Source organism: Pleurodeles waltl, chromosome 3_1 (genome assembly GCF_031143425.1).
Source record: "Pleurodeles waltl isolate 20211129_DDA chromosome 3_1, aPleWal1.hap1.20221129, whole genome shotgun sequence".
Classification (NCBI taxonomy): Eukaryota; Metazoa; Chordata; class Amphibia; order Caudata; family Salamandridae; genus Pleurodeles; species Pleurodeles waltl.
Genome location: NC_090440.1, coordinates 867301292 through 867321879, shown reverse-complemented (window position 1 = coordinate 867321879; position 20588 = coordinate 867301292). Strand labels below are relative to the sequence as shown.

Below are 20588 nucleotides of genomic sequence, written 5' to 3'. Positions count from 1 at the left end.
GACTCCCAGACCATATACTCTTATGGCTACCCTGCACTTACAATGTCTAAGGTTTTGCTTAGACACTGTAGGGGCATAGTGCTCATGCACTTATGCCCTCACCTATGGTATAGTACACCCTGCCATAGGGCTGTAAGGCCTGTTAGAGGGGTGACTTATCTATACCTATAGGCAGTGTGAGGTTGGCATGGCACCCTGAGGGGAGTTCTATCCCCACTAGCACACACAAGCTGGCAAGAAGTGTGTCTGTGCTGAGTGAGGGGTCCCCAGGGTGGCATAAGACATACTGCAGCCCTTAGAGACCTTCCCTGGCATCAGAGCCCTTGTTAGAAGGGTCCCAGTTAGAAGGGACTTACCTGGATGCCAGGGTGTGCCAATTGTGGAAACAAAGGTACAGGTTAGGGAAAGAACACTGGTGCTGGGGCCTGGTTAGCAGACCTCAGCACACTTTCAAATCATAACTTGGCATCAGCAAAGGCAAAAAGTCAGGGGGTAACCATGCCAAGGAGGCATTTCCTTACAGTGACCATACTTAAACAGGCATTACCTTACAAGTGTGTCCCATAACGGTGCTCTAGGCACAATCTCGAGTGAGTCTCAGAATACTCTGGAGAGGATAGTGGCTTGAGGATGCCAAATGCTGAAGTGTCCTGGGTGCTACTAGTCAGGTCCAAAGTCTTGGTGGTGCAAATGGTAGCTTTCCTCAATGCAGTAGTTTTAGCCAAATCATAAGGCTAGGAGGGCTAGCTGATGAACTCAAAGACTGAACTGAGAACTAAGATCTGGTGCATAATAATGCATCAACCTCAAAGCAGGGCCCCTAACATACGAGCACAAAGGCAGAAGAAAACCTAAGTGGAGCCAGTTTGCTGGCGCATGATGGACCAACAGTGGAGTCAGAAGAGGTCTTGTGACTCAAATTTAATTGAGCAAAAACAAGTTGCAAAGGTCTGGGCCAAACACTAGACTGCAGGAGTATGCAGAGCATGCCTATCTACAGCTACATCCGCTATACTGAGTTGATTTAAAAGGGAACCTAGTCAACAGTCAGAGGCCATACTGAAAATCTGTTGAGAGATCTCACCATCAAGGTCAAACTGAAAACCCAGCAGTCAAAAGCAGCATGCTAGTAATGAAAATATTAACATGTTCAGCAAAGTGAGTACACAATGAGATACACAATGCTTTGCAGGTCACAAGTTTGAATCCCTGCAAAGCCTAATAATTCTTCCATTCATCAGAGGTTGCCAAATTTAGTGCCAATAAATTGGTTAACAAGAACACTTCCTACTATCAGCACATGCAAATGTACAGTATGAAGCATTACATTAAAAAATATTAAAAAATAAATAAATTAATAATCCAAGAGAAAAGGAAGTAGCCAACAATGCCTTAAAACCAGCAATCTTTTAACAGGCAAGTTACGCTTAAACTTTTCGAGCACACAATTAAGACAAAAAAATGTTAAGAATGTTCTGTAAATAATACTGTGTGATCATATATATGAACAAAGTGTGCCACATCCAAAATCATGAAACCCTCTTGGTGAGAATGATGGAAAAGAGTTAAAAACAAAAAAACAAAATGCCAGCATAGGAGAAACCCCAAAAGGCACTGTGATGGATAAAATTATATTATTTAAAGGATATACACAAAAATATTTAATCATTACAGATGTAGAAAGTGCCTCAACAATGTACTAAGTAATTATGGGAAATACAACAGATAAACACATAGGAAGATGTCAGGAAGCAAACAAAAGTAACCATTTTGTACCTGCTGGATACCAAGGCACAGGTATAAGATGCTGTCTGGATCATACTTCTCTCCATTAGGCCTCCGTACTTCTTGTATGAAATGGAATAAACCATAACTCAGTTCACCAAATGTGCATGAGAGAATATCTTCTTTCAGCTTCATAGGACGCACTGTGAAGAAAACACCACATGTACTTAGCATAAGAAATGGTTCTGCGTTCATGAAAGCAGGACTAGGCACCACCTCAGAAATATCAATCAACATTGGAGCGAAACCCCCTTCAGTCCCCCACCACAAATTAGCACCTGACAAAATGTTAAGTACATGTAGAACAAGTTAATTACCCTCGTAAATGCTAAATCCGGTAGACACTCTAGCCTCAAATTCCTTGTCCTGAATATCTCTCAGGCATCAGAATGGATCTGGGGAATTTATCATCAATGTACGTGCCAGTAGATGGCTTTCTGTGGGTCTGTGCTGGCTCTATCATCCAGAAATTGATGCAGAGGAGCCATATAGCACCACCTTTTTAACTGACATCAGTTTCTTTTCCCCTTTCTGCGCCTTCAGATGCAGAGTGTAAATCAACTGTTGGTGACCATGGGGTAATCTTTAACTAGGAACCTTTTCAGAATCTACTCTGATAATGTGGAGGTGGTACAGCAGTAAGAAATATTTGGTTAGACAGAGTGTCCACCAGAAAGAATGTTACCGAAGGTCAATCTGTTCTTGTGATGGCTACATTTAATTGCAGATTCCTCACCTTATACCAAAGGAGTCCAACCTCCCTCTCCACCCTAACAAAACAGGTGGAGGGTCTATGGAGTGGAGTCAAATCAATAAACCTTGCAGAATCAAATGGACAACTTGTTCTTCCCTACTACACAGCAATAATGCCGTTTGAACATATGGACAGATGCCCACTTCACAGAGTGGCAGATATCAAAGACCAGCAATCTTCATGCCAACGCAGTCGTAACAACCTTGGCCCCGGCGGAATGGGTAATCTGACCCTCAGGGCGCTGTTTCGTGGCTAGTACATAGCAGATCTTGGTGCAGAGGACTAACCACCTCAACAGGGTCATTTTCTGCACAGACTTCCCTTTCTTTGCTCCCGAAAAAAATACCATAAAAACGTTAGACTAATCAGTCAGTGATCTCCGGTAGGATATATGTAAAAGCTTAAAGCCCTTTTGGGAGGCAATTGGAGGAGCCTCTTTAAATGTATTGGGGGTGGAGGGCGTACGAACTGCCCAATATGTAAGGGAGTCACATGCTTAGGTAAAAAGGCTTCCCGAGTCCTCATCACCAATTTGTTTGGGAAAATGGTGGTGGGTAGTGCTGTTGCACTGAAAGTACCTGCAGTTCGCTCACGTGACAAGCTGATGTAATAGCAATGAGAACGACAATCTCCAGTACAGAGATGCAGCAACCAACTATGCACAGGCTCGAAGGGTATACACACAAGAAACATCAAGATTAGTTTAAGGCCCCACTGAGGCATCTTGTCAGGACATTGGCTATTTGTTGTGAGGCCTGCAGAAGTAATAGGTCCACAATAGCCCTACAATTACTCCCTTCACTTGGAACCAAACACCCAATTGTAGCACTTGATTTTCTCAGGGTAGTGAAGCAGAGCAGTCCAAGGCCTACTCAGGCAAGGTGGTGTGGGCTAGTAATCACTATTCACTGGTACTCAATAACACTCTAATGATTACAAAGTCTGTGCTTTTCTTTTGAAAAGGAAATGTACATTTACTATGCACACACTACTTATTACTTCACAGTAATTCACAAATATACATAAGACTTGTTAATATCATTTATGACACTACATTTAACCCCTAAAATGTCTTAAGCCCATACAATCACAGTACCCCTCTCCAATAAAATCTAGCACATAATTATATAGGACAATGTCACTTTATATCAAACAGGCCATGGGCTTTAGCAATATTACCAGACAAAGACCAAAATCACATGCTATAATGCAACAAGGAATCCCTGACTTCAGTAAACATAATCCCTATGCAATCTTTATCAATAAAGCATTGCACGTTAACAATGCGGTTAAATAAAGCATTATACAAATATGAAAACATGTCTCTGTGTCTTTCTTTGACCAACTTAGGCCAAAAACATGCAGCCGCAGAACCAACCAACAGGGGTCTCTGCACTCCCAAGCTATACAACAAAAGCTGCAGCCTTGGGAGTGTTTGAATTATAGCAGATAGCCAGAGAGGTGGGTATTTCTTGCACCCTGTCAACTTCGAGTCAATATCTTTTCCAAAGTTCCTTCGGGGTGTGATTTTGGGGGGTGGGGGGTGGCACCACCCCACTTTCCTTTTTGCATTGGTGGGGACCTATACCATCCCAGGGGCACCACAAACAGAAGAAACCATAGTAGCCTTCCAGCTCCACAGAGCATTACAGAGGGCTCCTGCAAGGGAGTGTGAATATAAACAAGGCAGCTCCGGCCACATTCCTTGGTTGCCGCGCAGCTTTTGGTTATATTGCCTTTTTGTTTTTTAGCAGAGCGTTCCTGGTTCCACCAGGGCACCCCATCCCCAGCTGTCCCAGTTGGCTCAGCCTACAGCCCGCAATCTACTATACTGGTACAGGAGCAGGCAGCATATTTCTCTCCCCTACTCACTCCATGTGGGCGAGGTGTACTTTCTGTGGCTGCCACCACACTTCCTTGAGACCCCTTGTTCCTTGAGGGCCTGGAGATGGCTCCCAGGCCCATTTACTTCTTCCTGTGGGGTGCAACAGAGCCTTCCACCCCCATCGTTCTCTTTCACAGCGTAAGACTGGAGATGGGGTTCCAGCCCCCTTTGCAAAAAAAATGCCCAGGGTCTGGTATCCCCAAGCCTCGTAAGCCAAATCATTTTTAATGATCCCTTTCATCGCTCCATTTGTTTATTTTCTTGGCTTAGTGGGCTAGACTGCCGAAGGTGAAATCCTTTTACTTTGCATTTCTCGGGGCTCTACTCCAGGTCAATATTCAACCTTGCAGAATCCCCTTGTGCCAGGCTACCCGTGCGCAGTTACCGGGCTGAACGTAACAGTAGTCTCACATGCGGAGCCCACAGGCATGTGAATACATGTCCGCTTGTAACCGGCCAACTATCCCTTACTGCGATGCAGCAGCCTTGTCTTAAAAGGCAGACACTAGCAGTAAACATGTGCAGTCCATTTTACAGTGCTATTACTGTGGTGAGACACCAGTTGTTAGGTGCACCCATAGTAAAAAGTCCAAAATTAAGTAATCCAAAAGCAAATAATTCTGGGCAGATTAAATGGGCAAAACCTAATTTGTTATAATTCACACTAGCGGTTTGGGAAAGAGCGTGTCAAACCTATAATAAAGTGCATCACAACTGGTGAATTAAACAATGATGGTTGATCCGGCAAATGTAGACAGGTCAAAAGCACTGGAAAGTAATCTTTTGCAGTACCCACTGCAGGCCCTCTGCTGGGGTAACACTAGAACAAAACAGAGAATGTCTGACAACTTTGCTTGCAAGGGGACAGTGCCTGGGCAATACAAAGTTATGAAACTATCCCAGCATCCAACATAGATGAATCTTGTGAAAAGGATGTCTGGCAGCAAGAATGACATCTACCACGTCAGACAGCAAGTTTGGCACCCAACTGCCTCTGCTTAATCTCCACGCATGGAGGTGTAATTGAAGAGATTCAGTGGAAGTACTCAAAAGATGTCTGGGTACCACACTCTCCTGGCACCAATGTGGGGCAATTAGGATGACTCCTACTGTGTTGCTCTTGATCATCATTTGAACTCCTTGCAGTAGAGGTAGCACCCGGAAGATATACTGGAGTCCCTTTTCTCAAACCAACCGGAAAGCATCTCCTAGCAAGTGCTCCTGTGAAAACTCTAATGTGCAAAACTGTTACCACTGCACATCAGACGGTGGTGAACACATCTAGCCAGCCCTCCCTGCCAACACCATCTGCCACCTTCGTATGCAGAGGCCACTTGTGACCTTGAGAGGAAACGTCTACTGAATTTGCCCATTATGGCATTTAGAGAACCCACACTGTGGTTCCTGGTCTCAGCCACCCATAGACACAAAGCCTCAAGACTGGCCCCAGGATCAAACTCTTATCCTATGTATTGTGGTACCACATAGCAGCAATGTTATGCGTGATAATCTGTACCAGTGTTCCCTTGATGTATGGCAGGAAAGCATGCAGGGCCATACAAATGGACCACAGCTCAATGAGAGTGATCAGAAGCTGGCACTCTGCTTCAACCAGAGACCTATAATCTTCACCTCCCCCACATGATGCCCTCCCCCCAAACCCAAACCCAGAAGCAACGATTGTCACCAGCATCAGCTCTAGCTGGCGAAGGGAGAACATTCTTCCACATGACAAACTGATCAGTCAGCCACCACTGCAGATCTTGGGTACCTCCATTGAGATTGGGATGAGGTTACTGAGCAGCCTTGACAATGGGGGCTTTGACGAAATGGGGTGTAATGTATGGTGTGATTGAGAGACCTCTCAGTGTAATACCCTAACAACACTTCTAGAACCAGTCAGGCTTCAGTTGTCAAACTTTAGCTCTACCCTGGATAGCAGTGGCTTAGAACGGTCACGCTTCAAAGGTACAAGCGGTAAGCATTTAAACTGCATTAAAATAACTGAAGAAGAAAGAAAGACTCAAGAAATTCAACACCAACTTATAAAAACAGGTTATATTTTTATGAATTTATGTACACTAAAACAAAAATGATCGACTAGAAGGTCTCAGAGATGTAGCTTTTTAAAGTAACAATACATCAAGGCTTTTCACCTATCCGCGAAAAAACATTGGCAAATTCCACAAATTAGATTTTAGAAACTTTCTCAACAAAAAGTTAAAACTATGAATGGAGTTACTTGGAAGTACATTGGATGGCCAACTCCAGGGGGGGCCAGTTGAACACGTTACTTACCTTCGGTAACGCTTTATATGGTGGAGACTATATCTAGCTGCAGATTCCTTACCTTAAAATTATCCCAGGGGTCAGACTGTATCCAGAAGAATTGTGGTGAACAGTACCGCTGTGTGCAGCTGGGAGGCGTTAATTGGCTTAGGGCGAGTCATCATATATAGGCACCTCCCAGGCAGGCAGAGGTCAGTTTCTTTTCATGACTTTCCATGCTAGAAGTGTGGAGCCATAAAGAACACCGACCACTGGTGTGGAGCACTAGGGCCCTGAAAGGGATATAGCCCTGTCTGTAGAAATCAATTTGCAAAGAGGGGAGGATGGGTTGGCCGGTAAAGAATCTGAAGATGCAGCAACCAACTACTAGGGACTTACAGTGGGTGCTAAAGGTTTTGCCGATTGGGGAATCGACTGCAGTTTTGGGGAAAGACATCTGACATTAAGAACCTGGTTAGCAGGAACCCAGTGCACCTTCTGTCGAAATTACATCAGATACCAAGCAAAAAGTGGGGTCTTACCATGCCAAACAGGGTGCTTTGCTATACACAGGCATAGTCCTATTCTAACTAGCCCAAGGAATGGCAGGTGCAGAATAACTTTGGTGCGGCCTTTTCTTTGCCAGGTCCAGGGTCAGTAGGGCAGTCCCCCTTTTGTCCTCTTCTCCAGCCCAATTAAAGTGGAATGGTTCAAGAATAGTAGGGCCATCTGATGTGTGAGTGCCAGAGGTGCTCCTTTTATGCCCAGCAAATGCCCTTAGGGGAAGTTGTGCTCCCAAGCCAATGGGTACTTGGTTCCCTCTTACCTGGGGGCAACATCTTCTGAAATGTGGCATCTTTATTTTGCCTATTTCCATGACATAGATGTATATCTATCTCCCAACGCCCCCCCCCCCCCCCACACCCTGAAGGTGTGGGTAACAATGCTAGACACCCAGAGATAACCGGATTGGCAACTATTCTCCCTCTCTGTCCCCACTGCCAGCCTGCTTACCTACACAATAGAGCAGTCCCTCCAGCGTGTGCTTGCCAGTAGCCCTTCAAAGGCAGCTTTCTCTTTGAAGCATCCCTTTTTGGCCAAACCCCATGCTGTTTCTTGCCGGGAGGAGGCGACACCTCCTCCAGCAGCAGGCCTCTATTCTGACCTTTTCTGGCACTTGTTTACATGTCTCCCCAGGAGGGCTGAAGGCTGTTTTAAAGGTCAATAATTGAGTGCAACTGTAAAAGGACAATGGGAAACTTGGGCAACAAAAGTGGCAACTTGCTAAAGCTGCCCTTTACACATTAGTGACATGAAATTCGACTTAACTATAAAACTGGACTCAATGGACTGATTCTGTTGCTACATTGAAGTACTCACTCAATAGTCCCTTTCAGCCTATAACTCTTTACTTGCCAATAGGGCTACCAGCCTCTCACAATGAAAACAATAATTTAGGGTTTTTACTGTCAGAACCTATAAATCACAGGTTCTGCTTTATAAATACATTGCATCCTACCTTAGGACTCAAAAGGCAGGCTGTAGTGTTGACACACATTACAAAGGGAGAACTGGGCTTTGCCATTACCTACAATGACAAGGTTGAGTTAGCTGTTAAATTGCTCTACCAGTCTGCAGTGGCAGTCTGATACACATTTTACTCGTGGTGTCTCAACTAGCACTACAGTCCACGAGTGAGACGTAAAGGTCCTAGGTACACCTGGAAACTTATACCAAGAACTTGCAAGTAAGTTAAGCTATGTCAAATTTGATAAGCCAATCACCATACTCTTTTACAAGGGTCAAAGCACATGCACTGAGTCTTGGTTAGCAGTGCTCAGGGCATTTCAGAGCCATTACACCAGTACCTATAAGTGAAACTGGGAACAAAAAGTGGGGTTAAACCTGCACAAAGCCTGTTTCCTCACAGACCCACTGGAAATTTAAGTTCCATTGCAGGGCCTGCAAGTGCCATCTGGTGTTGCTGACAATGGGGATGCACAAGGACAAGAGACAAATAAGCCTGAGAGCCACCCTCACTGAGAGCCAGGACAGAACCCAAAACATCAGGATCATAACACAAATGTACTGGACTCGCTGCAGTGGAGTAAAGGACTCCAGGGGCGGAAGGGAAGGCACCACGGGAAGTGGAGGCTTGGACCACCAAGCTCTCTGGGGTAGGGTGTTGGGTGAGGAAACTAGAGTCGTTTGGAGCAGGTCTATGGTGGCGGCCGACTGCCCTATTCACAGGAGCCTCTGTGCTGGGTTTGGACCATGTTCCCAGAAGGGTATCTGTGAGGGCTTCATTGAAGGGTAACATCGGCTCCAATATAGCAACTCCCTGGCTGAAGCACCTTCGTCAGGAGATTAGTCCTGGCTGGCACCATAGACAAGTAAGGTCCAATACCTCAGATGCCCTACGCACCACCATGGCATAAGATGCACCCTCCTCCATAGCAACAGAGGGAGGAGAGTGCATGCCAGCATCTGGAGAAGTGTCCAGTCCACTGGCTTCCCCTAGATCATCATACCAGTCCTGTTCATGCTCTGATCCATATTCGAAAGTGTCCTCAGACCCTTCTATAGGAAGTTGGCTCCGTATATACTATTTCAAAGTAAGAAATAGTGTGCACAGAGTCCAAGGGTTCCCCTTAGAGGTAAGATAGTGGCAAAAGCTGATAATTCTAATGCCCTATTTTGTGGTAGTGTGGTCGAGCAGTAGGCTTATCAGAGGGTAGTGTAGAGCATTTGTTGTACACACACAGGCAATAAATGAGGAACATACACACTCAAAAGACAATTCCAGGCCAATAGGTTTTTATATTGAAAAATGTATTTTCTTAGTTTATTTTAAGAACCACAGGAGGAGATAATGAGAAAAACAAGGAGGGGTCACCCACCAGTCAGGACAGCCCCAAGGTGTCCTGAGCTGAGGTGACCCCTGCCTTGAGAAATCCTCCATCTTGAGTGTGGAGGATTCCCCCCAATAGGATTAGGGATGTGCCCCCCGCACCCGCCACAGAGAGGAGGCACAAAGAGGGTGTAGCCACCCTCAAGAACAATAGCCATTGGCTACTGCCCTCCCAGACCTAAACACACCCCTAAATTCAGTATTTAGGGGCACCCCAGAACCTAGGAAATCAGATTCCTGCAACCTGAAGACGAAGGACTGCTGACCTGAAGCCCTGCAGAGAAGACGGAGACACCAACTGCTTTGGCCCCAGCCCTACCGGCCTGTCTCCCCACTTCGAGAAAAACTGCAACAGCGACGCGTTCCACAGGGTCCAGTGACCTCTGAAGCCTCAGAGGACTACCCTGCATCTAAAAGGACCAAGAACTCCAGAGGACAGTGGCTCTGCTCCAAAGAAGAAACAAATTTGCAACAAAGAAGCAACTTTTAAAGACAACACGTTTCCCGCCGGAAGCGTGAGACTTTGCGCTCTGCACCCGACGCCCCCGGCTCGACCTGCGGAGAAACAACACTACAGGGAGGACTCCCCGGCGACTGCGACCCTGTGAGTAGCCAGAGTTGACCCCCCTGAACCCCTCCCAGCGACGCGTGCAGAGGGAATCCAGAGGCTCCCCCTGACCGCGACTGCCTGCTGCTAAGAACCCAACGCCTGGTAAAGACCCTGCACCCGCAGCCCCCCGGACCTGAAGGATCCGACCTCCAGTTCAGAAGCGACCCCCAGGTGGCCCTCTCCCTTGCCCAGGTGGTGGCTACCCCGAGGAGCCCCCCACTTGCCTGCCTGCTTCGTTGAAGAGACCCCTGGGTCTCCCATTGAACTCCATTGCAAACCCGACGCCTGTTTGCACTCTGCACCCGGCCGCCCCCGTGCTGCGAGGGTGTACTTCTTGTGCTGACTAGTGTCCCCCCCGGTGCCCTACAAAACCTCCCTGGTCTGACCTCCAAAGACGCAGGTACCCACCTGCTGGCAGACTGGAACCGGGGCACCCCATTCTCCATTGAAGCCTATGTGTTTTGGGCACCACTTTGACCTCTGCACCTGACCGGCCCTGAGCTGCTGGTGTGGTAACTTTGGGGTTGCCCTGAACCCCCAACGGTGGGCTACCTTGGACCCAACTTTGAACCGGGTAGGTGGTTTACTTGCCTGCAAAACTAACAAACACTTACCTCCCCCAGGAACTGTTGAAAATTGCACTGTCTAGTTTTAAAATAGCTTATTGCCATTTTTGTGAAAACTGTACATGCTATTTTGCTGATTCAAAGTTCCTAAGTTACGTAAGTGAAATACCTTTCATTTGAAGTATTACTTGTAAATCTTGAACCTGCGGTTCTTAAAATAAACTAAGAAAATATATTTTTCCATACAAAAACCTATTGGCCTGGAGTTGTCGGAGTGTGTGTTCCTCATTTATTGCCTGTGTGTGTACAACAAATGCTTAACACTACCCTCTGATAAGCCTACTGCTCGACCACACTACCACAAAATAGAGCATTAGAATTATCTCTTTTTGCCACTATCTTACCTCTAAGGGGAACCCTTGGACTCTGTGCATGCTATTTCTTACTTTGAAATAGTACATACAGAGCCAACTTCCTACACTGTCCATCAGATTGCCTGGCTTAATTAGGTAAAGTTGATCAGCCTATATTTTGCCAAATGGTTTAGGGCAGTGGTTCCCAACCTGTGCAACTGCTTAGAAAATTAGGTAATGCTAACAGATTAGGTCCCCAGCTTTCAGTAATGACTTTTGGGGGGTGGTGGTGGTTGAGTGGTGGAATGGTCCCTTGTTTCCAATACTGATAAAGTGGGGGTCCACAGAAGTCAAAACTTTGGGAACCACAGGTTTAGGGTTTCTAAAAATGGACATTTGTTAATAAAGTAGCAAATGCATATCGTAGCAAATACATATCATAAGTTTCCTCTGTTAGTGGTCCATGTGTTTTGTCCAAGCAACTGCCATTTTGTTGGTCCAGGCCCAAGGAATCATTAATCTGAGAGAGAAGTAAGCCAATCAGTATTGTGGAGTCGGAGCTAAAAAGAGAAACTCTTCTGATATTTATGGAAGAAGTGAGACAAACTTGACAAATTCTCTTTGGAACCAAAGCAGCGGGAGGGGGGTCATGGTAACTTTTATGTTTTTGAGCTTCATCTTGACTTGGACTTACCCCAAGATTTTGAACTAGAGGCTGGGCAGCTGTGAGACTGGACATGTGACTTGGAGCAGGAGCATGATCTATTTGCAGACCTCCGTGTTTTAAACTGCTTTTGGGTACATCAGGGCACATGGGTCGCATGTCTTGGAGCAATGTCCGAGTCCAGGACATTTCAGGAATAGTGTTAGAGGAGAGTCATATGGCGCTACCCTAATCACTGTACGGAGGTACTGCTTAAAGTTTTCTGCTTTTCTGTTTGCATTCGGCATTTAGAATAATTCCATTAAATACCTACTGTCATTTTAGCAGTCACTGCAGGTGGTATGTTACTTGAGCTGTTGCGTTTGCAGCTTCAACATTAAAAGAGTGAACCAAAACAAGGCAAGTTGTCACTTTTCAGGTTATGTTTTGGTCACCTCACACTATTCTTTGGACTACAATGGCTGTAACACATTTTTTTGTGACAGTTAATGCTCGCTACAACACCCACAATATGTCTGTGGTTCATGTTACATTTAAGAACTGCAAGAATGCCTGAAAACTAAAATATGTGAAAATGTAATAACTCCCAAAACTGCTCAGGTGACTCATGTTTCACAAGTATGTTGGCTTGAGTCTACTTCGCCTGGTGAACCTTATATCACACTAGCCTTTAGGCAAAGGCATGAGGAAAGAAGTGAGTCAAGGCAACTACTTTACCTTTGGGTTTGTGGTCTGAGCACTTACAAGAGAGACAAAAAATACATGAAAATGTTACCTACACTAGGATTACTATGAAAAGCTCAAAATGTTCCCCGAAAATGTACAGCAATTTATCAGAACTTAAAACCTCATGATGTAACGAGAGCTTGAGCACTTGCTTACTCCCTCCATACAGGCCTCTCAAACTTCAGCTGTACAGACACTGCTATAATACAAAATGTTATACACCTTTAAACTTCCCACTTTCCAATGAAATTATTTCTATAGCTTCTGACCCCATAGACAGATCTACATGAAATTTAGCAATTTCACTTGCTTCACCAGCTAAGCTTTATGTCATGTCAGGTTTTGTGAAAATTAGTTAACAGGGAAAAAAGATTAGGTCGGGTGCTGAGGCACTAAGAAACGATGTTCCCATTTTAGCTCCCATAGGGAATTCTGCTCATGTCTGCTGAAAGGATTCAAACCGAATTTAGCACGAAAGGAGAACTTTACTCAGAAAGTGTGATTTTGCAGGTTTGGTGTTAATCTGTTCAGTAGATTTTAGGAAATAAAGATTTTAAAGAAGTTGTAGAGTGGGTTTCATAGTGTTGGCATTTGTAATTCTTTATTTGGGGTGTGTGAGTAATTCACAAGTCTGGAAATTAAAACAAAAAACCAGTAATTGCACGAGGAAGCCTGTTCTCCTATCGTATCTTTCGGAACTGTGGTTATCAGTACGTGCACAATGGATAACACAGATATGACTTGCAGCCATGACATGACTCTGAACCGCGTGCTGCAATTTTTAAGCAAGAGGACCGTAAGGGCAGGAATAGGGCAGGCACAGACCAACTCCAGGTACAGTGGGGGACTGTAAGGAAATGCCTCTTGGCATGGTTACCCCCTGCCTTTTTTGCCTTTTGTTGATGCCAGTTATGTTTGAAAGTGTGCTGGGACCCTGCTAACCAGGCAACAGCACCAGTGTTCTTTCCCTAAACTGTACCTTTGTTCCCACAATTGGCACAGCCCTGGCACCCAGATAAGTCCCTAGTAAATGGTACCCCTGGTACCAAGGGCCCTGATACCAGGGAAGGTCTCGAAGGGCTGCAGCATGTATTATTCCACCCTGGGAACCCCTCACTCATCACATGCACACTGCCTCACAGCCTGTGTGTGCTGGTGGGGATAAAATGACTAAGTCGACATGGCACTCCCCTCAGAGTGCCATGCCCATCTCACATTGCCTGTGTCATAGGTAGGTCACCCCTCCAGCAGGCCTTACAGCCCTAAGGCAGGGTGCACTATACCACAGGTGAAGGCACAGTTGCATAAGCACTATGCCCCTAAAGTATCTAAGCCAAATCTTAGACATCGTAAGTGCAGGGTAGCCATAAAGAGTATATGGGGTGGGAGTTTGTCAAACACGAACTCCACAGTTCCATAATGGCTACACTGAAATCTGGGAAGATTGGTATCAAACCTCTCAGCACAATAAAGGCGCACTGATGCCAGTGTGGGATTTACTGTAAAATGCATCCAGAGGGCATCTTAGAGATGCCCTCTGAATACCAGTCAGACTCCTAGTGCTAGGCTGACCAGTTACTGCTAGCCTGCCACAACCAGATGAGTTTCTGGCCACAAGGGGAGAGTGCCTTTGTCACTCTGTGGCCAGGAACAAAGCCTGTACTGGGTAGAGGTGCTTCTCGCCTCCCCCTGCAGGAACTGTAACACCTGGTGGTGAGCCTCAAAGGCTCATGCCTTTTGTTACAGCACCCCAAGGCATCCCAGCTAGTGGAGATGCCTGCCCCTCCAGCCACTGCCCCTACTTTTTGGCGGCAAGGCTGGAGGAGATAATTAGAAAAAACAAGGAGTCACCACCCATCAGTCGGGACTGCCCCTAAGGTGCCCTGAGCTGAGGTGACCCCTGCCTTTAGAAATACTCCATCTTGAGATTGGAGGATTCCCCCAATAGGATTAGGGATGTGCCCCCCTCCCCTCAGGGAGGAGGCACAAAGAGGGTGTAGCCACCCTCCAGGACAGCAGCTTTGGCTACTGCCCTCCTGACCTAAACACCCCCCTAAATCTAGTATTTAGGGGCGATCCTGAACCTAGGAAATCAGATATCTGCAACCTACAACAAGAAGAAGTACAGCTGACCTGAAAGCCCTGCAGAAACGACAGACAACAACTGCTTTGGCCCCAGCCCGTCTCCAGACTCAAAGAACCTGCACAGCGATGCATTCAACAGAGACCAGCGACCTCTGAATCCTCAGAGGACTGTCCTGAACCCGAAGGACAAAGAAACTCCCAAGAAGAGCAGCACTGTTCAAAAACAGTAACAACTTTGCAACTTTCTAACAACTTTCAAAGAACTCACTCTTTCCGCCGGAAGCGTGAGACTTCACTCTCTGCACCCGACGCACCCCGGCTCGAGCTTCAGAGAACCAACACTGCAGAGAGGACTTCCAGGCGACTGCGACCTCGTGAGTAACCTGAGACGAACCCCCTGCACGCCCACAGCGACGCATGCAGAGAGGATCCAGAGGCTCCCCCTGACCGTGACTGCCTGGAACAAAGAACCTGACGCCTGGACCAAGCACTGCACATGCAGCCCCGAAGACCAGAAGGAACTGAACCCCAGTGCAGGAGTGACCACCAGGCAACCCTCTGCCTAGCCCAGACGGTGGCTGGCCCGAGAAGCCTCCCTGTGCCCTGCCTGCACCGCTAGAGTGACCCCCGGGTCCCTCCGTTGATTCCTATTGAAAACCAGACACCTGCTAAGCACACTGCACCTGGCAGCCCCTGTGCCACTGAGGGTGTGTTTTGTGTGCCTACGGAAGACACAGGCACTTACCTGTTTGCAGACTGGAACCAGAGCACCCCTGTGCCAGAACGACTGTGTAAAAGTGTGCTTTTCGGGACCAAAATATATTTTTGCTTTCTGCCGATGTATGTTACCTACAATTTCACAGTAGTATAAAAAAACATTTTCTACTAGTTGCATTTTTTGTGAACATTTTATTTTTAAATGAAAGAATCATCAACCTTGCTTTCAACCTTCTGCAAATGTCTGCATCTAATGAGAGCATTCTGGGAGCATTATACATACCCTCATTCTTAAACTTCTTAAATGTGTTTGTAAGAAAATGCCACTGTTGGCATGGTTACCCCCTAAACGTTTGCCTTTTTGTTGATGCCAGCTTTGATTGAAAGTGTGCTGGGACCCCACTAACCAGGCCCCAGCACCAGTGTCTTTCCCTAAAACTGTACCTCTGTCTCCACAATTGGCTGAGCCCTGGCACACAGATAAGTCCCCTGTAAAAGGTACCCCTGTGGCAAGGGAAGGTCTCTAAGGGCTGCAGCATGTGTTATGCCACTCCTGTTTGCCTCACCCCCCAGTGCTCTACAACCCCCCTCCCCCCGGTCTGCTCCTCGAGGACGCAGATACTTACCTGCTAGCAGACTGGAACCCGAGCACCCCCAGTCTCCATAGGCGCTTCTGCTATTTGGGCCCCCCTTTGACCTCTGCACCTGACCGGCCCTGTGTTGCTGGCGCAGGGTGTTTGGGGTTGACATAACCCCAAATGATGGGCTGCCTATGCCCCAGAGACTGAACTTGTAAGTGCTTTACTTACCTCCAAAAATAACCTGTACTTACCTCCCCCAGGAACAGTTGACTTATCTGCAATTCGAATCTTGTGGTTCGAAAATAAATTAAGAAAAGAATATTTTTCTATATAAAAACCTATTGGCCGGGAGTTATGTCATTGAGTGTGTGTGTACACAATAAATGCATGAGTATTATCTATTATTGCCTCTGTCAATCCTCTTGGGGAACCCCTGGACTCTGTACACTATCTCTCACTTTGAGATATTATATACAGAGCCAGCTTCCTACAGTGTTTACACATTTTATACTGGAAGAACTGCAGTAGTGCAGATGAGCTTACAACATTTCCTTAGAATGCTCACACTAATAATAAAGGTCTTGCATTAACCCCCTCGGTGACTTGGACGAGGTGGTCTCGTCTAGGCACACGGTGCTCGTGTGCCCTGGGCGAGACTAGCTCGTCCTGCACCCGGCCCACCCCCCCAAGTCGAGGATGGAAGGGGAATCCCTTCCCCTTCCACCCCCGACTCCCCACCTCAGCAATCTGACGACGTGCTGTGTCTGTGCAGAGTAGTTGCTGGTGAGTAGCTTTTTCAGGCAAGTGAGTGGTATAGTTTTTTAGTACATAACTCTTTGTGATAAAGCTACACTTTGTTTATAACTTATTTCAGTGCTGGTTGTTGTTGGCAATCCATTTGTTGTTAGTGAGGATCATGGCTAACCGCAGAGTGACCGCTCAGCAGCTTGTTGGCATGCTTTTTGAGTCGTCTTCAGACCATGATTACGAGACTGACTGCATCTGAGGCAGAGGAGGAAGTGAGAGATTCTGGCAGTGAGTTTTTTGTCCGAGAGGATTCTTCTGATGAGGAAGCCACTATCAGTGCAGATGAAGGGCCTGTTTTAGAGGACCGATTGATGTGCCAAGAGTGCAGCAGCCTGGGGCTGAAGGGTTTCCCATTAGAAGACCTGACACCTGGATTGCCCCAAACATGGAGCAGCCACAGTTACCTGCATTTACTGGTCTCCCAGGGTGTAGAGTCAATACAGAAAACTTTTCGCCTGTCAATTTCTTTCACTTGTTAAAGGACAATGTATTTTTGGAAGAGATTGTGGAGCAGACTAATGTGTATGCAGAGCAATATTTGAGGGACAACGCTGCCAGACTTATGCCTCAGTCTAGAGCTACTCAGACATATCTGGAAGAGATGAAAAAGTTTTTAGGTTTGACTTTTTTGATGGGGTTGATAAGGAAGCCGTCAACTAGTCCCTTGATGGCAACAGCTATATTTCCTATAACTATGACTCGTAATCGCTATTTGCTTCTTCTTCGTATGTTGCATTTTGTAGACCATGCCTTAGCCTTGCCACGAGATCACCCTGATTGTGACTGTCTTTTTAAGATTAGGCCTGTCCTTGATCATTTTGTAGATTGGTTTTCAGAGGTCTATGTTCCAGGCAAAGAGATAAGTGTGGACGAGTCTTTGGGCCTTTTCAAGGGGCGTTTAGTTTTTAAGCAGTACATTCCTAGTAAGAGGGCACGGTATGGGATTAAATTGTATATGCTGTCAGAAAGCAGTACAGGATGGGTGTATAATTTCCGGGTCTACACTGGTAGGGATTCCAGTATTGACCCTCCTGGTTGTTCGGCCACTTTTGGAGTTAGTGAAAAAATTGTGTGGGAACTTGGTAGACGACTGTTTAACAAAGTTCACCATTTGTACGTAGAAAATTTCTACACTGGAGTGCAGTTGTTCAAGGAGTTTAGAGTGGACACTGTTGCTTGTGGCACAATCCGTTCTAACCGGAAAGGCTATCCAAGGGAGCTTGTCTGTAAAAAACTTGAGAGGGGACAATGCAGTGCCTTGTGGAATAATGAGCTGCTAGCTCTGAAATTTTCAGACAGGAGGGATGTGTACATGTTATCTACCATCCATGATGAGAGTACTTCCCCTGTGACTGTTTGGGCTCAGGTTGCCGAAGTGCGCAAACCTGCGTGCATTTTGGACTACAACAGGCACATGGGTGGTGCTGATAGAGTAGATCAGAGGTTGGAACCTTATACTGCTCTTCTTAAGTCTTACGTGTGGTATAAAAAGTTGGCCCTACATTTATTTCATTTGGCAACTTTTAATGCCTTTATTGTGTTCAAGGATTGTTCACCTGAGTCAAGGATGACATTTGTTAAATTTCAGGAGTCGATGATAGCCTTATTGTGGTGGAACAGGCAAGAGTTCCTACAGTAGCAGTGGTGGAGGATGTGGCTAGATTGGAAGATCGCCACTTTCCAGATCACATTCCTCCCACTCCCAAAAAAGACTTACCCATTAAGAAATGTAGAGTATGTGCCCAAAGAGTTATCTGGAGGGAGAGCCGGGTGTACTGCCCCGATTGCCCTTCAAAGCCTGGGCTGTGTGTGCCCGGCTGTTTCAGAAATTACCACCCAAAGAAAAATTCTGAGGAAATACCGTGAGCGTAAACTGCCTATTTTATATTTTCAAATGTTCAGTTTCACGGTTGCCATTACTGTCAAGTATTTAGTTAGAGCTTTTGTGCTTGTAGTTTTGTACTTTTTTTTATAGTAAGTTAGTGGTTTCTTTGTTGTTTATAAACGAAAAAAAGTGATGGCAGTGTGCGTGGAGTTGCGCTTGGCTTGCGGTGTGAGTGGGGTGGCGCTTGGCTGGCGGTGTGCGTGGGGTGGCGCTTGGCTGGCGGTGTGCGTGGGGTGGCGCTTGGCTGGCGGTGTGCGTGGGGTGGCGCTTGGCTGGCGGTGTGCGTGGGGTGGCACTTGGCTGGCAGTGCCAGCCAAACGTCAGTCCACACACTCCCATCAGCTAGTGTGACTGCTGTATCAGGTATGTGGGCGTACGTAAGTGATGGGCCCTGGAGTGGCGCTGTCTGTCGATGTGAGTGTTGTAATGTGCTGTCTACTTTTCAGAAATGTTTAGGTTTCTGGGATCCAGAATTGGTTTCACACCCATTTGTGTCACTGACTGGAAGGAGACTGAAAGCACAAAAAAAATCGTAAAAATGGGGCATGTCCCAGTAAAATGCCAAAATTGTGTTGAAAAATTGGGTTTTCTGATTCAAGTCTGCCTGTTCCTGAAAGCTGGGAAGCTGGTGATTTTAGCACCGCAAACCCTTTGTTGATGCCATTTTCAGGGAAAAAAACAAAAGCCTTCTTCTGCAGCCCTTTTCCCCATTTAAAAAAAAAACAAAACAAAAAACTATTTTTCACTGTATTTTGGATAATTTCTTAGTCTCCTTCAGGGGAACCCACAAAGTCTGGGTACCTCTAGAATCCCTAGGATGTTGTAAAAAAAGGACGCACATTTGGCGTGGGTAGCTTATGTGGACAAAAAGTTATGAGGGCCTAAGCGCGCCCTGCCCCAAATAGCAAAAAAAAGGCGTGGCACCTGAGGGGGAAAAGGCCTGGCAGCGAAGGGGTTAATGAACCATACATAAAAGTTTTAACAGCATTAACATATGAACACAAATATAACAACTGCAGACTCTCTGATCCTTAATGTAGTACTGTAAACTGCCAGCGAAAGGGTTTGTGTTGCAGTTGGGTGTACTTGTCCCAAAACCAAAATAAACATTAAAAACCTGTTAACTGACCCAAAACAATATCTCCTAGGCATCTGGTTGGTCCGGCATCAGCTGCGACAACCTAGCATTCAGCAGTCAGTCGAAGAGATGCAGAAAGAACTGTAACCAAAACCTACGAAAAAGAGCACACCTTCCTTGGGAGACATTAACCAAAGGAATAACACCCCTCTAAAATGTTGTGCTTGGAACAAGCTCCATCACACCCTTCTATCCAGAGGGTCAAGAATCTTCAGTTGGAGGATACAGGCATGGTTCACCAAAGATGCAGAGGGAGCAAGAGAAATGAGCGGAAGGGACCATTAAAATACTAGGGCACACTGATCTGAAGGACAAAGTGAACTGAGAAACCAGTGTGTCAACACTTGCCTTCTGCATCAGAAGCACATGCTCCCTTTAAGGATGAGTGCTAGTGGTTTAGAGGGGAAGGGAGAGGGGGAGGGAGGAAGGCGGGGTGGGGGGGGAAACAAATTGCTGCTGATCGACTCCTGAAACCACCACAGTCTCTAACCTCTGCTAAATCAACCAGGCAGGCTGGTTCTGGGAATAACTCCTAAACTTCTTGCACTGCTGGCAGAACTGGTGGGCTGGACAGGTCAAATCACGTAAGTGAGCTGTGGCGCTTCCTGCCTAAATTCGGCTCAGGGGCGTTCGGGTGCAGAGGTACTTTTCAACATCAGATGCCCCATTAAAGTCAATGGTGTACAGTCCGGTCAGAAAGATGGTACAAGCAGGGGCTGGTGGCTAGCCCAGGTGAATCCTCTGGGCTCAGATCTGGAGGGTCTTGGGCCCACAGGGACACCCTCAATCTACTTGATGTAGGGCAGGGGTGCTTGTGTGCTTAGACTGGAGGGGGTTGAGTTGCTGAAGACTG

The 20588-nt window shown here is 46.4% G+C and overlaps 1 protein-coding gene across 12 annotated transcripts in view; it reads right to left on the bottom strand.

Moving 5' to 3' along the window:
* Window positions 1-20588, bottom strand: part of ZMYM4 (zinc finger MYM-type containing 4) — a 1242519-nt gene that overhangs the window by 167486 nt on the left and 1054445 nt on the right. For all 12 annotated transcript variants that reach the window (XM_069223800.1, XM_069223806.1, XM_069223798.1 and 9 more), the window contains one exon: window positions 1777-1928. In XM_069223800.1, the coding sequence (XP_069079901.1) occupies window positions 1777-1928 (152 nt within the window). The remainder of the gene's footprint in view (window positions 1-1776; window positions 1929-20588) is intronic.